Consider the following 13,892-nt stretch of genomic DNA (forward strand, 5'->3'; position numbering starts at 1 on the left):
AAAGTGATCATTTGAAACGTCCTGGGACATGACGGGGCTCTAATAAGATACAGTAATTGCAACCGATAGTTCCCTCTTTCCAACAAACTGTATGCAATGAGACTTTAAAATTGCATGGCCAGAACCCAACGTAATATAGATGGAATGGAATGAAGAGAGGAATTGTGTACGAGTTGTCCTTGAGAGCAGGAAGGCAGCTCACACTGGTCTAGTCTGACAGAGAGAACCCTTCTGGAGAACAGCACAGCTGCTCTGTAACCCTCCTACTCTCTACTGCTCCCACACACACACCACGTCTTCAAGGACATGGTCTGTATGCCTGGCTGCCGTACATTCTAATGAAGAAGTTCCTCGCAGAGAGAGAGGGAACAGAGAGGAGAGCGTGGGAGGATGAACAGATGCATGGGAAAGAAGGAAAGGAACAGGATGGGAACTGATAAAAATGTGTTAGGGATAGAGCTGGATAGGGAGAAGAAAAGAGGAAGAGCAGGAGAGAGGGCGAGAGACTAAAGGAGGAGAGAGGGCGAGAGACTAAAGGAGGAGAGAGGGCGAGAGACTAAAGGAGGAGAGAGGGCGAGAGACTAAAGGAGGAGAGAGGGCGAGAGACTAAAGAAGGAGAAAGGGTGAGAGACTAAAGAAGGAGAAAGGGTGAGAGACTAAAGGAGGAGAGAGGGTGAGAGACTGGTGAAGCAGGACAGCAGGAGGAATGTGAGGAGAAGCTGAGGAGATGTGACAACAGCAAGGATAGTTGAAGAGGCAGCCCCAGAGGAGGCCCTGTCAGCCACACCATCTGGCCAGCACAGCCTCACACAGGTCCCTTTATCCCCCCCACACACAGCAGGAAACTCTAGGGATCCGGACAGAACTAGGCCAAAATCCTCTCACATAACACATACAAATAATAATCATGCATGCACATGCAGGCACACATGCACACCCACGTGCATGCACATGGGTGGGTGTGCGTATGGGTGGGTGTGTGCCCGTGCGGGTGTGCATGTGCATGCATGCACACCCACCCACGTGCACGCACACCCCCTCCAAACCAAACAACCCGCCTCACGGTATGGTAAACCTGTATGAGAGAATGACGTGTAATGAGTGAGTTGGGGCACAGGCAAAGACAGTGTTTACAGCACAGCAGTGAGACCATCATTGGGATTAAAATGCCATCAAGACCGTACTTAATGTAGGACAGGATGGGGCATTAGTGAAGGCAGGCAGATGCCAAAAAACAAGGGGGTTCCGGAAAAAAACGATGACATAATTCAGCTAAATCTAAACCGAATGCATTAGCGACACTGAGCCAGAGGCTTAGTTCGAAATAGAGCTGTCTTTATTTGGGAGAGGAGAGCCACTCCGTTCCAACGCTGCTCTGCTCATCTACCGGGAAACATATGGAGGAGCCAGTGTTTTATACTGTACTGTAATTACAGTGTAATAGTTAGAGCTGTATTGGGATGTTTATAAAACACTCCAAAATGTATTACAGCTATCAAGCTAAAACATGTATGGAGATGTTGTCTCTTAATTTGATCACTGTTGTCAGACTGTTGCAACTTGTAGTGTGTTGAAGGTTTAAAAAGGCTTCTAACGTTTGGAATTTCCACTTACACTTGATTTGCCCCAACGAAAAACACATCAACCCCTACAGAAATACCCATTCATTTTAATCCACATTATTCAGATTTCCTGCAGGATTATTTTACTGCTGTGAGAAACTGGTCAAATTAAGATGGTATGTGTTAAATGTACAGAGACGTAAATGTTTTCTACAACTCTGAAATGAGGCAGAGAGGACGAAAAGACTGGATGGTGAAAGGCTAAAATGTTTAGATTCAAGGGAGATATGAATCATGGAGAGGAGGACAGGGACAGATGAGAGAGCGCAATAGAACAAAAAGAGAGAGGGAGGTTAGAGAAGTGTGCAGAGTGTTTGACATGAGGTCTCAGTCAGTCACAGGGGTGATGTGAGCCAGGCCATCTGTCCCAGAAACAGGCACAACACACTCACTCAGGTTCCTCACACAATACACAACTAGGCCAAGACACACAACAAACACACACGCAGGCGGCGACACAAACGCGCACGTGCAACAACCACCTTTGTGCACGCATGAACGCACACACGCGGAGATATGCACCATCGCCTCTTTCCTTGCTCTCTTTCATGCACACTCAGGAGAAAACAACCCTTCTTCAAACAAGTGTACATTTATTCAAATTCACTACTTGAATCCCATTGGCAATTGACATCACTGTGTGAAGAAGAGTAATTTGTACCATATTAAATTATACATTTGATGAGGCAGGTGTGTGTGTGTGTAAGGGTGGGAATGAAAGGGGAAAATAACTGATAGCCAGACAGACCAATAGAGCCAGCCAGCCAGGAAGGAAGACAGACAGGCCCTTTCTCTTACTTTGTGTCCGGCAGCGTTACAGACTTTGTGTGTAGAGAAAGGGAAGGCGTCGTTACTCAGGTCTGTATCCAGGATCTCCTGTAGCACCTCTCGACTGTGGACAGACACAGAACACCACGTCAGCGAATCGGCTGTCAATAAGACCAGTATCAGCCAATCACCTGTCAATCAGGAACTGCTCTAACCAGCAACTGCCAAAGGGATCAACAGTTTATCTGTCAATCACCAATGGCAGCAGAGCTCGCGTCAGCCAAAGTACCTAGCAGTCAACCTGTTCATCTGAGAAAAGTCCACTACAGACAATGTACAGTTGAAGTCGGAAGTTTACATACCCTTAGGTTGGAGTCATTAACTCGTTTTTCAACCACAAACTATAGTTTTGGCAAGTCGGTTAGGACATCTACTTTGTGCATGACACAAGTCATTTTTCCAACAATTGTTCACAGATTATTTCACTTATAATTCAATGCATCACAATTCCAGTGGGTCAGAAGTTTACATACACTAAGTTGACTGTCTTTAAACAGCTTGGAAAATTCCAGAAAATGATGTCATGGCTTTAGAAGCTTCAGATAGGCTAATTGACATAATTTGAGTCAATTGGAGGTGTACCTGTGGATGTATTTCAAGGCCTACCTTCAAACTCAGTGCCTCTTTGCTTGACATCATGGGAAAATTTAAAGAAATCAGCCAAGACCTCAGAAAAACATTCTAGACCTCCACAAGTCTGGTTCATCCTTGGGAGCAATTTCAAAACGCCTGAAGGTACCACGTTCATCTGTACAAACAATAGTATGCAAGTATAAACACCATTGGACCACGCAGCCGTCATACACCTCAGGAAGGAGACGTGTTCTGTCTCCTAGAGATGAACGTACTTTGGTGCGAAAAGTGCAAATCAATCCCAGAACAGCAGCAAAGGACCTTGTGAAGATGCTGGAGGAAACAGGTACAAAAGTATCTATATCCACAATAAAACGAGTCCTATATCGACATAACCTGAAAGGCTGCTCAGCAAGGAAGAAGACACTGCTCCAAAACTGCCATAAAAAAGCCAGACTACGGTTTGCAACTGCACATGGGGACAAAGATCGTACTTTTAGGAGAAATGTCCTCTGGTCTGATGAAACAAAAATAGAACTGTTTGGCCATAATTACCATCGTTAGGTTGTGATGAAAAAGGGGGATGCCTGAAAGCCGAAGAAAACCATCCCAACCTTGAAGCACGGTGGTAGCAGCATCATGTTGTGGGGGTGCTTTGCTGCAGGAGGGACTGGTGCACTTCACAAAATAGATGGCATCATGAGGAAGTAAAATTATGTGGATATATTGAAGCAACATCTCAAGACATCAGTCAGGAAGTTAAAGCTCAGTCGCAAATGGGTCTTCCAAATGAACAATGACCCCAAGCATACTTCCAAAGTTGTGGCAAAATGGCTTAAGGACAACAAAGTCAAGGTATTGGAAAGCCCTGACCTCAATCCCATAGAAAATAGAAAATTTGTGGGCATAACTGAAAAAGCGTGTGCGAGCAAGGAGACCTACCAACCTGACTCAGTTACACCAGCTCTGTCAGTAGGAATGGGCCAAAATTCACCCAACTTGTGGAAGCTTGTGGAAGGCTACCCAAAATGTTTGACCCAAGTTAAACAATTTAAAGGCAATGCTACAAATACTAATTTAGTGTATGTAAACTGTGTGATGAAAGAAATAAGTAGAAATAAATAATTCTCTACTATTATTCTGACATTACACATTCTTAAAATAAAAGTGGTGATCCTAACTGACCTAAGACAGGGAATTTGTACTAGGATTAAATGTCAGGAATTGTGAAAAACTGAGTTTAAATGTTAAATGTTAAATGTTAAAGTGTATGTAAACGTCCGACTTCAACTGTAAGTCAGACAGGCAGTGTAAACACACACTCATGATGGAGTAGACAAAAACAAAACATTAATATTTCATGCCAGTGTTCAGGTTTGGTTGGGTGTTGTCCCCGACACTGTGCCCGGGTCTGTCCTTATGAGTTCCTCTGCGCGCACACACAATCTGCTTTCTGGAAAGTGCCTTGTCACTGAAGTAGCCTGATCCCAGATCTGTTTGTGCCGTCTTGCCAAACTAGACAATGACTGTAAGGAGCTGGCAAGACAGCACAAACCAATTTGCGATCAGGCTATCACTGAAGGGCCCCTGACTGTAGTCATTGGTAGCAGCTGCGTGGCTTGCAGGGCTATTGAGAGGGCTATTGGGCTAAAACAGCCTAGACGATGAGCTCAGAGGGAGCACCTCTTCCACTGTGATGCTTCCCTCATTTGGCTCGTACCCCTCTTTCCTCCAGCATAATGATGAGTTTCTCTACCATATTGTTTTCACCCGTCAAATCCTTTACAACAAGTGCACGAAGAAGGGGAGGAGACAGGGGACAGCGTTTTAAACAATTGAGTAACTGCACTCTAAATTGAGATCGAGATGGCTCCCTCATTTAGGGAGGGCGGCGGCGACGTCTCCGGGTACAGGTCAATAAGGCTCCGTCCTCAAGACACACACACAGCGTCGCTACATTGGCGGCAGTCAAAGTGGCGGATGTTTACACTAGGGCAGAGACGTGGACTGTGAGCCGCTACGTTGATAAACAAACCTCTGTATAAAAATATGCCAAAATATGCCATTTACGACAGGGACCAGGGCTTGTCTAGGTACAGGAATGGCTGCACGGCTGGCTGAGGTCAGACGCATCATTCTTTAGAGGTAAATCTCAGAGTTGGAGCGGCTGCCGGTGGACGGCGGACGAGTAATGGATGTTTAGGCTCTGCCAGAGCGTGTGTGTGTGTGTGTGTGTGTGTGTGTGTGTGTGTGTGTGTGTGTGTGTATGTGCAAGCACGTACCACTAAGCAGAGGAACTCATAAGGACAAAATAAATGTGTGAGGTACAGAGGGCGATAGGGTGTAGGGCCAGGGGAATATGTGGAGGTAGAGAGATAACAATATATTTTGTTCGTGAAGGTAGGTGGTTTCAGGTTTTTTTTTTTTTTTTTTTAAATGTATGAGGCAATGTGTATGAGTTGCCGTCGAATGGATCAGTGGTATAAAGTGGTATAAAGCGCTCCGATATTTCATGAACAGCCTCCGCCCATTCCCTTCCCTCTGAAACGTCATGCTTACTGAACTGTAGAGGCCGACAAGCTGTCTAATTATAAACCCTCTGTGTGTGAGTGTGTGTGTGTGTGTGTAACTGTGTGTGTGTGTGTGTGTAACTGTGTGTGAGTGTGTGCGTTAGTGCGTGGATAGTGTGGGCTGTGAAACAGCCAATTAGTTGATCAGACTACCCATTTAGTGTGGCAGTTAGTGCAGGATCACAGATCTGTTCCTAATGAAAAATCACACACACACACAGCTGGCTGCATATCGCCCCCAAATCTAACCAAACTCCTAATTTGTGTTGTTGTAAAACTCCTATTGCACTATTACGTGACAACATCGAATTAAACATTTCTAAATTGAGATTGCACTAATTAAAACTTCATCAAACTATTTGCAGAACAACTAATTCAGCCCCAACTATGTATATGTGATACACAGAGCCCACACAGTACAAGGGAACAGGTATGTGGCCCCTGCCTATCCGTGTACTCCGATACAAATCAGACCAGAGAGAACCCCCCCCCACCCTCTCTTCAATATCCTCTCATTGCCTCCTCGTCGCTACACTGCCGCAGGGGACTCATTCGGGTTTCAGATGTGTTGTGACAGCATTTCATTCATATTTCAGGATTGTGGGAAGGGGGACGAGGGAGGAAGGGAGAGATGACGGGGGCGGGGAGACATGATGAAAAAGACACTAATATGTATGGGGGCTGGGGACAGTCATTTCTACTAGCTGGAGTTAGTCTGTTGCGACAGAGAGACAGACGGAGCAGGTGGTGGCCCGGGGACAGCCATAACGATAAGGTCCACAGCAAGTTCACCTTCACAGTGAAAACCGGAACGTTTAAAAAAGTTTTGGGCCTAGAGCAGCTTTGCTCACCCACGTCTGTCCAGGGTGGCTTAAATGAAGGCTATACAGTGAGTAAGGCTAGGGTAACTGTATGTGACTAACGTTACGGGTTGTGCTGATGAATTACTTTAAGTAAACCGGCAGGTTACTGTAAGTGACATGTTAGTTGTGCTATTGCTGTAAGTAAAACAGCAGTTACTGTAAGTGACATATTCGTTGTGCTATTGCTGTAAGTAAAACAGCAGTTACTGTAAGTGACATATTCGTTGTGCTATTGCTGTAAGTAAAACAGCAGTTACTGTAAGTGACATGTTAGTTGTGCTATTGCTGTAAGTAAACCAGCAGTTACTGTAAGTGACATATTCGTTGTGCTGATGACTAGTGACTTACTCTAAGTAAAAGTGAGTGCCTCATCTCAGAAACGGTGTACAGTCGTGGCCAAAAGTTGAGAATGACACAAATATTAATTTTCACAAAGTCTGCTGCCTCAGTTTGTATGATGGCAATTTGCATATACTTCAGAATGTTATGAAGAGTGATCAGATGAATTGCAATTAATTGCAAAGTTCCTCTTTGCCATGCAAATTAACTGAATCCCTCAAAAACATTTCCACTGCATTTCAGCCCTGCCACAAAAGGACCGGCTGACATGTCAGTGATTCTCTCGTTAACATAGGTGTGAGTGTTGACGAGGACAAGGCTGGAGATCACTGTCATGCTGATTGAGTTCGAATAACAGACTGGAAGCTTCAAAAGGAAGGTGGTGCTTGGAATCATTGTTCTTCCTCTGTCAATCATGGTTACCTGAAAGGATACACGTGCCACCATCATCATTGCTTTGCACAAAAAGGGCTTCACAGGCAAGGATATTGCTGCAGTAAGATTGCACCTAAATCAACAATTTATCGGATCATCAAGAACTTCAAGGAGGGCGGTTCAATTGTTGTGAAGAAGGCTTCAGGGCGCCCAAGAGAGTCCAGCAAGCGCCAGGACCGTCTCCTAAAGTTGATTCAGCTGCGGGATCTGGGCATCACCAGTACAGAGCTTGCTCAGGAATGGCAGCAGGCAGGTGTGAGTGCATCTGCACGCACAGTGAGGCAACGACTTTTGGAGGATGGCCTGGTGTCAAGAAGGGCAGCAAAGAAGCCACTTCTCTCCTGGAAAAACATCAGGGACAGACTGATATTCTGCAAAAGGTACAGGGATTGGACTGCTGAAGACTGGGATAAAGTCATTTTCTCTGATGAATCCCCATTACGATTGTTTGGGGCATCCGTAAAAAAGCTTGTCCGGAGAAGACAAGGTGAGCGCTACCATCAGTCCTGTGTCATGCCAACAGTAAGGCATCCTGAGACCATTCATGTGTGAGGTTGCTTCTCAGCCAAGGGAGTCGGCTCACTTACAATTTTGCCTAAGAACACAGCCATGAATAAAAAATGGTACCAACACATCCTCCGAGAGCAACTTCTCCCAACCACCCAGGAACAGTTTGGTGACGAACAATGCCTTTTCCAGCATGATGGAGCACCTTGCCATAAGGCATAAGTGATAACTAAGTGGCTCGGGGAACAAAACATCGATATTTTGGGTCCATGGCCAGGAAACTCCCCAGACCTTAATCCCATTGAGAACTTGTGGTCAATCCTCAAAAAGGTTGGTGGACAAACAAAAACCCACAAATTCTGACAAACTCCAAGCATTGATTATGCAAGAATGGGCTGCCATCAGTCAGGATGTGGCCCAGAAGTTAATTGACAGCGTGCCAGGGCGGATTGCAGAGGTCTTGAAAAAGAAGGGTCAACACTGCAAATATTGACTCTTTGCATCAACTTCATGTAATTGTCAATAAAAGCCTTTGACACTTATGAAATGCTTGTAATTATACTTCAGTATTCCATAGTAACATCTGACAAAAATATCTAAAGACACTGAAGCAGCAAACTTTGTGGAAATTAATATTTGTGTCATTCTCAAAACTTTTGGCCACGACTGTATGTGCCTTTATGTGTATGTAACTGCATGTAAACGTATGTAACTATGTGCGTGTGTGTGCAACTGAGTGTGTGTGCGTGCAACTGAGTAACTGTGCGTGCGTAACTGTAGCGTGCGTACGTGCGTAACTGAGTGCGTACGTGCGCGTGTAACTGAGTGCGTACGTGCGCGTGTAACTGTGCGTGCGTGCGCGTGTAACTGTGCGTGCGTAACAGTGCGTACGTGCGCGTGTAACTGTGCGTGCGTAACAGTGCGTACGTGCGCGTGTAACTGAGTGCGTACGTGCGCATGTAACTGTGCGCGCGTAACTGTGCGTACGTGCGTAACTGAGTGCGTACGTGCGCGTGTAACTGTGCGTGCGTGCGCGTGTAACTGTGCGTGCGTAACAGTGCGTACGTGCGCGTGTAACTGTGCGTGCGTAACTGAGTGCGTACGTGTGCGTGTAACTGTGCGTGCGTAACTGAGTGCGTACATGCGCGTGTAACTGAGTGCGTACGTGCGCGTGTAACTGTGTGTGCGTAAATGCGCGTGTAACTGAGTGCGTACGTGCGCGTGTAACTGTGTGTGCGTAACTGTGCGTACGTGCGTAACTGAGTGGGTACGTGCGCGTGTAACTGAGTGCGTACGTGCGCGTGTAACTGTGTGTGCGTAACTGTGCGTACGTGCGTAACTGAGTGCGTACGTGCGCGTGTAACTGTGCGTGCGTAACTGAGTGCGTACGTGCGCGTGTAACTGTGCGTGCGTAACTGAGTGCGTACCTGCGCGTGTAACTGTGCGTGCGTAACTGAGTGCGTACGTGCGCGTGTAACTGTGCGTGTGTAACTGTGCATGGGTGCGCAAGCGTGCGTGCGCGCGTAACTGTGTGTGTGTAACTGTGTGTGTGTGTGTGTGTGTGTAGTGGTTGTGCTGATGACTAGTGGCTTACTCTAAGCAGAAGTGAGAGCCTCATCTCAGAAACTGAAGACATATGAGAAATGAGGGAGTCTTTATTGAGCAGGGTTATTTGCCATTCCGTTTCGTAAGCATTCAGGGAATCATTTACCGTTTTTAATACTGATAAACCCAGGGGGATGGCAGTGTGTCTGTGTGCGTGTAACTGTGCGTGCGTGTGTGTAAGTGTGTGCAACTGTCCATGTGTGTGTGTGTGTGTGCAAATGTGCGTGCGCATGTGTGTGTAACTGTGTGTGCGCATGGGTGTGTAACTGTGTGCGCATGTGTGTGTAACTGTGCGTGTGTGTAACTGTGCGTGTGTGTGTAACTGTGCGTGTAACTAACTGTGTGTGTGTGTGTAACTGTGCGTGTGTGTGTAACTGTGCGTGTGTGTGTGTGTGTGTAACTGTGCGTGTGTGTGTGTGTGTGTGTGTGTGTGTGTGTAACTGTGCGTGTGTGTGTGTGTAACTGTGCGTGTGTGTGTGTAACTGTGCGTGTGTGTGTGTGTGTGTTTAACTGTACGTGTGTGTGTGTGTGTGTAACTGTGCGTGTGTGTGTGTGCGTGTAACTGTGCGTGTGTGTGTGTGCGTGTAACTGTGCGTGTGTGTGTGTGCGTGTAACTGTGTGTGTAACTGTGTGTGTGCGTGTAACTGTGTGTGTAACTGTGTGTGTGCGTGTAACTGTGTGTGTGTGCGTGTAACTGTGTGTGTGTGCGTGTAACTGTGCGTGTGTGTGTGTAACTGTGTGTGTGTTTGTGTGTGTGTAACTGTGTGTGTGCGTGTAACTGTGTGTGTGTCTGTAACTGTGTGTGTGTGTGTAACTGTGTGTGTGTGTGTAACTGTGTGTGTGTGTGTAACTGTGTGTGTGTGTGTAACTGTGTGTGTGTGCGTGTAACTGTGCGTGTGTGCGTGTGTGTAACTGTGCGTGTGTGGTGTGTAACTGTGCGTGTGTGCGTGTGTGTAACTGTGTGTGTGTGTGTAACTGTGTGTGTGCGTGTAACTGTGTGTGTGCGTGTAACTGTGTGTGTGCGTGTAACTGTGTGTGTGTGTGTGTGTAACTGTGTGTGTAACTGTGTGTGTGTGTAACTGTGTGTGTGTGCGTGTGTAACTGTGTGTGTGTGCGTGTGTAACTGTGTGTGTGTGCGTGTAACTGTGTGTGTGTGCGTGTAACTGTGTGTGTGTGCGTGTAACTGTGTGTGTGTGTGTGTGTAACTGTGCGTGTGTGTGTGTAACTGTGCGTGTGTGTGTGTGTGTGTGCGTAACTGTGCGTGTGTGTGTGTGTGTGCGTAACTGTGCGTGTGTGTGCGCGTAACTGTGCGTGTGTGTGTGTGTGTGCGTAACTGTGCGTGTGTGTGTAACTGTGCGTGTGTGTGTAACTGTGTGTGTGTGTGTGTGTGTAACTGTGTGTGTGTGTGCGTGTGTGTGTGTAACTGTGCGTGTGTGCGTGTGTGTGTAACTGTGCGTGTGTGTGTGTGTGTGTGTGTGTACCTGTGCGTGTGTGTGTGTGTAACTGTGCGTGTGTGTGTGTGTAACTGTGCGTGTGTGTGTGTGTAACTGTGCGTGTGTGCGTGTGTGTGTGCGTAACTGTCTGTCTGTGCGTAACTGTGTGTGTGTGTGTGTATATAACTGTGTGTATGTGTATGTGTGTATGTGTGTATGTGTGTATGTATGTATGTATGTGTGTGTGTAGTGGTTGTGCTGATGACTAGTGGCTTACTCTAAGCAGAAGTGAGAGCCTCATCTCAGAAACTGAAGACATATGAGAAATGAGGGAGTCTTTATTGAGCAGGGTTATTTGCCATTCCGTTTCGTAAGCATTCAGGGAATCATTTACCGTTTTTAATACTGATAAACCCAGGGGGATGGCAATGTAGCTGCCACACACACTGTTTGCCCATACTAGATGCAGTAAGGGAACTGTAGGGTTGATTAAATTGCTGTGTAGTGAGAGAGAGAAAACGAACGTTGCAATTCCAATGTCAATGGTTTTATAACTTAGCTGTTATGCTCAAGTGGCATGAAATCAGACCACAATGAGTACTATGGTCAAGATTGTATGACTGTTGCACCTATTCCTCATGGCTCTAACAGTTACCGGATACAGTTACAGACTAGTGTTTCATCACAAGGAGAGGCCCTTTCCTGAGTGTAACGTATGACGCACTCCTTCCTAGGTTTGACTTGGAAATAACAGGCCCTTTCCTGAGGCAAGATTTCTGTGTATGATGATTTCTGTGTATCCTTGCTGCGGTTGACGTCAGAGACCATTGCAATGCTCACTACCGAGTTCCAAACTGCCTCGAAGCAACGTCAGCACAAGAGCTGTTAGTCGGGAGCTTCATGAAATGGGTTTCCATGGCCAAGCAGGCGCACACAAGCCTAAGATCACCATGCGCAATGCCAAGGGTCGGCTGGAGTGGTGTAAAGCTCGCCACCATTGGACTCTGGAGCAGTGGAAACGTGTTCTCTGCAGTGATTAATCACACTTCACCATTCGGAAGTCCAACGGACAAATCTGGATTTGGTGGATGCCAGGAGAACACTACCTGCCCGAAATGTGTAGTGCCAACTGTAAAGTTTGGTGGAGGAGGAATAATGGTCTGGGGCTGTTTTCCATGGTTTGTGCTAGGCCCCTTAGTTCCATTGAAGGGATATCGTAACGCTACAGCATACAATGACATTCAATGGTTTGTCGAGATCGGTGTGGAAGAACATGACTGGCCTGCACAGAGCCCTGAACTCAAACCTATCGAACACCTTTGGGATGAATTGGAACGCCGACTGCGAGCCAGGCCTAATCGCCCAACCTCACTAATGCGCGTGGCTGAATGGAAGCAAGTCCCCGCAGTAATTTTCCAACATCTAGTGGAAAGCCTTCCCAGAAGAGTGGATGCTGTTATAGCCGCAAAGGGGGGACCAACTCCATATTAATGCCCATGATTTTCAAATGAGATGTTCCAGGGGTCAGTTTCAAAATGGGCATAACCCCTCTGCTCAGGACAGTGATAAGGACCTGTTATTGCACCCATGAGGGGGGCTCACCTCTGTCATCGTCTCCCCCAAACCTATGCACCTGCCACCCTGTGTGGTTCCCTTTGAGATGCACCAATGAGCAAGTTTCACCTCTTAGGCCACTGGATGGTTAGTGTAAGGGTAACATTAAGGCACCTGTTTGGGGGGGGGGGGGTTCACACTCACCTCTTGGGCCCCTGGATGCTGATCATGCCCATGTCTTCAGAGTAGTCAGCCAGCTGGCAGTTGAAACCCTCATCCTGGAGAACAGTCTTGATGTGGTTCCAGTTGTGTTCTGCTACACCGCCACCGATGGCCAGGTAGTATGCGTCACCTGGTAGAGGGCGAGATTCCAGACAGAACGAATGAGACATAGGTGTTTACTCATCTATACTGTCCAGTAAACACAAACATGCATAAAAGTGAGTACCCACAGTGCAGGCGCACACATCAGTGGATGTGGAGTCACATTTCCACATTGGAGGGCATTGATCAGGCAAACAACCCGTCAGAGAAGTTCTCCGATTTCAATTTGTTTTCCCTTCCACACGGGTCCCCGGATGACTTCAATGTTGCTTCAGAAGTTGACTTTGTGAGCAAGCTGGAGAAATCATTCAGGGGCACTTTGCACTGATAACGTTTTAATGTGATGCCTTTTGATGAGTGCAACTTGATCAAACATAACTTTACATTTCACATTCTGTAAGAGAGAGCACATGTTCAGCTTCATAAAAAACTTTACCATCGAGAGAGAGAAGAGTTTGAACCCACCTACTCATTCAAGGGTTTTTCTTTATTTTGACTATTTTCTACATTGTAGAATAATAGTGAAGACATCAAAACTAGGAAATAACACATATGGAATCCTGTATTAACCAAAAAAGTGTTAAATCAAAATATATTTAAGATTCTTCAAAGTAGCCACCCTTTGCCTTGATGAAAGCTTTGCACACTCTTGGCACTCTCTCAACCAGCTTCATAAGGTAGTCACCTGGAATGCATTTCAATTAACAGGTGTGCCTTGTTAAAAGTTAATTTGTGGGGACTGGGAGATTAGTCAGGATCAAGGGAAAGATGAACCGCGCAAAGAACAGAGAGATCCTTGATGAAAACCTCCTCCAGAGCGCTCAGGACCTCAGACTGGGGCGAAGGTTCACCTTCCAACAGGACAACGACCCTATGCACACAGCCAAGATAACGCAGGAGTGGCTTCAGGACAAGCCTCCGAATGTCCTTGAGTTGCCCAGCCAAACCCCAGACTTGAACCCGATCGAACATCAATCAAATAAAATGTAATTGTCAAAACATTTCTAGCCTGTTTATCTATGGGTAACAGGGTTGACGTGTTATGCTCAACCAGCTCAGTTTTCCACCACAAAAAAAACCTGAAAATGACCATAAAGACCAGCTCACCTGCTTTTTCACAACGATTCAACTATTAGATGTTCAATGTTTATTTTGAAAAGGAATAGTTTCACCATATTAAAATGAGAGTTCAGTTCAGTTAACAAGGTTGACCCTAAATCACATGAAATAAATCATACA

The 13,892-nt window shown here is 46.2% G+C and overlaps 1 protein-coding gene across 2 annotated transcripts in view; it reads right to left on the reverse strand.

The window, feature by feature from the left end:
- The window catches only part of sardh (sarcosine dehydrogenase), a 95,808-nt gene that overhangs the window by 15,467 nt on the left and 66,449 nt on the right, over positions 1 to 13,892 (reverse strand). For both annotated transcript variants that reach the window (XM_071349891.1, XM_071349890.1), the window contains exons 17-18: positions 12,534 to 12,681; positions 2,421 to 2,514 (exon numbers count right to left, since the gene is read on the reverse strand). In XM_071349891.1, coding sequence (XP_071205992.1) covers positions 2,421 to 2,514; positions 12,534 to 12,681 — 242 coding nt within the window. The remainder of the gene's footprint in view (positions 1 to 2,420; positions 2,515 to 12,533; positions 12,682 to 13,892) is intronic.

This window comes from Salvelinus alpinus, chromosome 18, assembly GCF_045679555.1.
Source record: "Salvelinus alpinus chromosome 18, SLU_Salpinus.1, whole genome shotgun sequence".
NCBI lineage: Eukaryota > Metazoa > Chordata > Actinopteri > Salmoniformes > Salmonidae > Salvelinus > Salvelinus alpinus.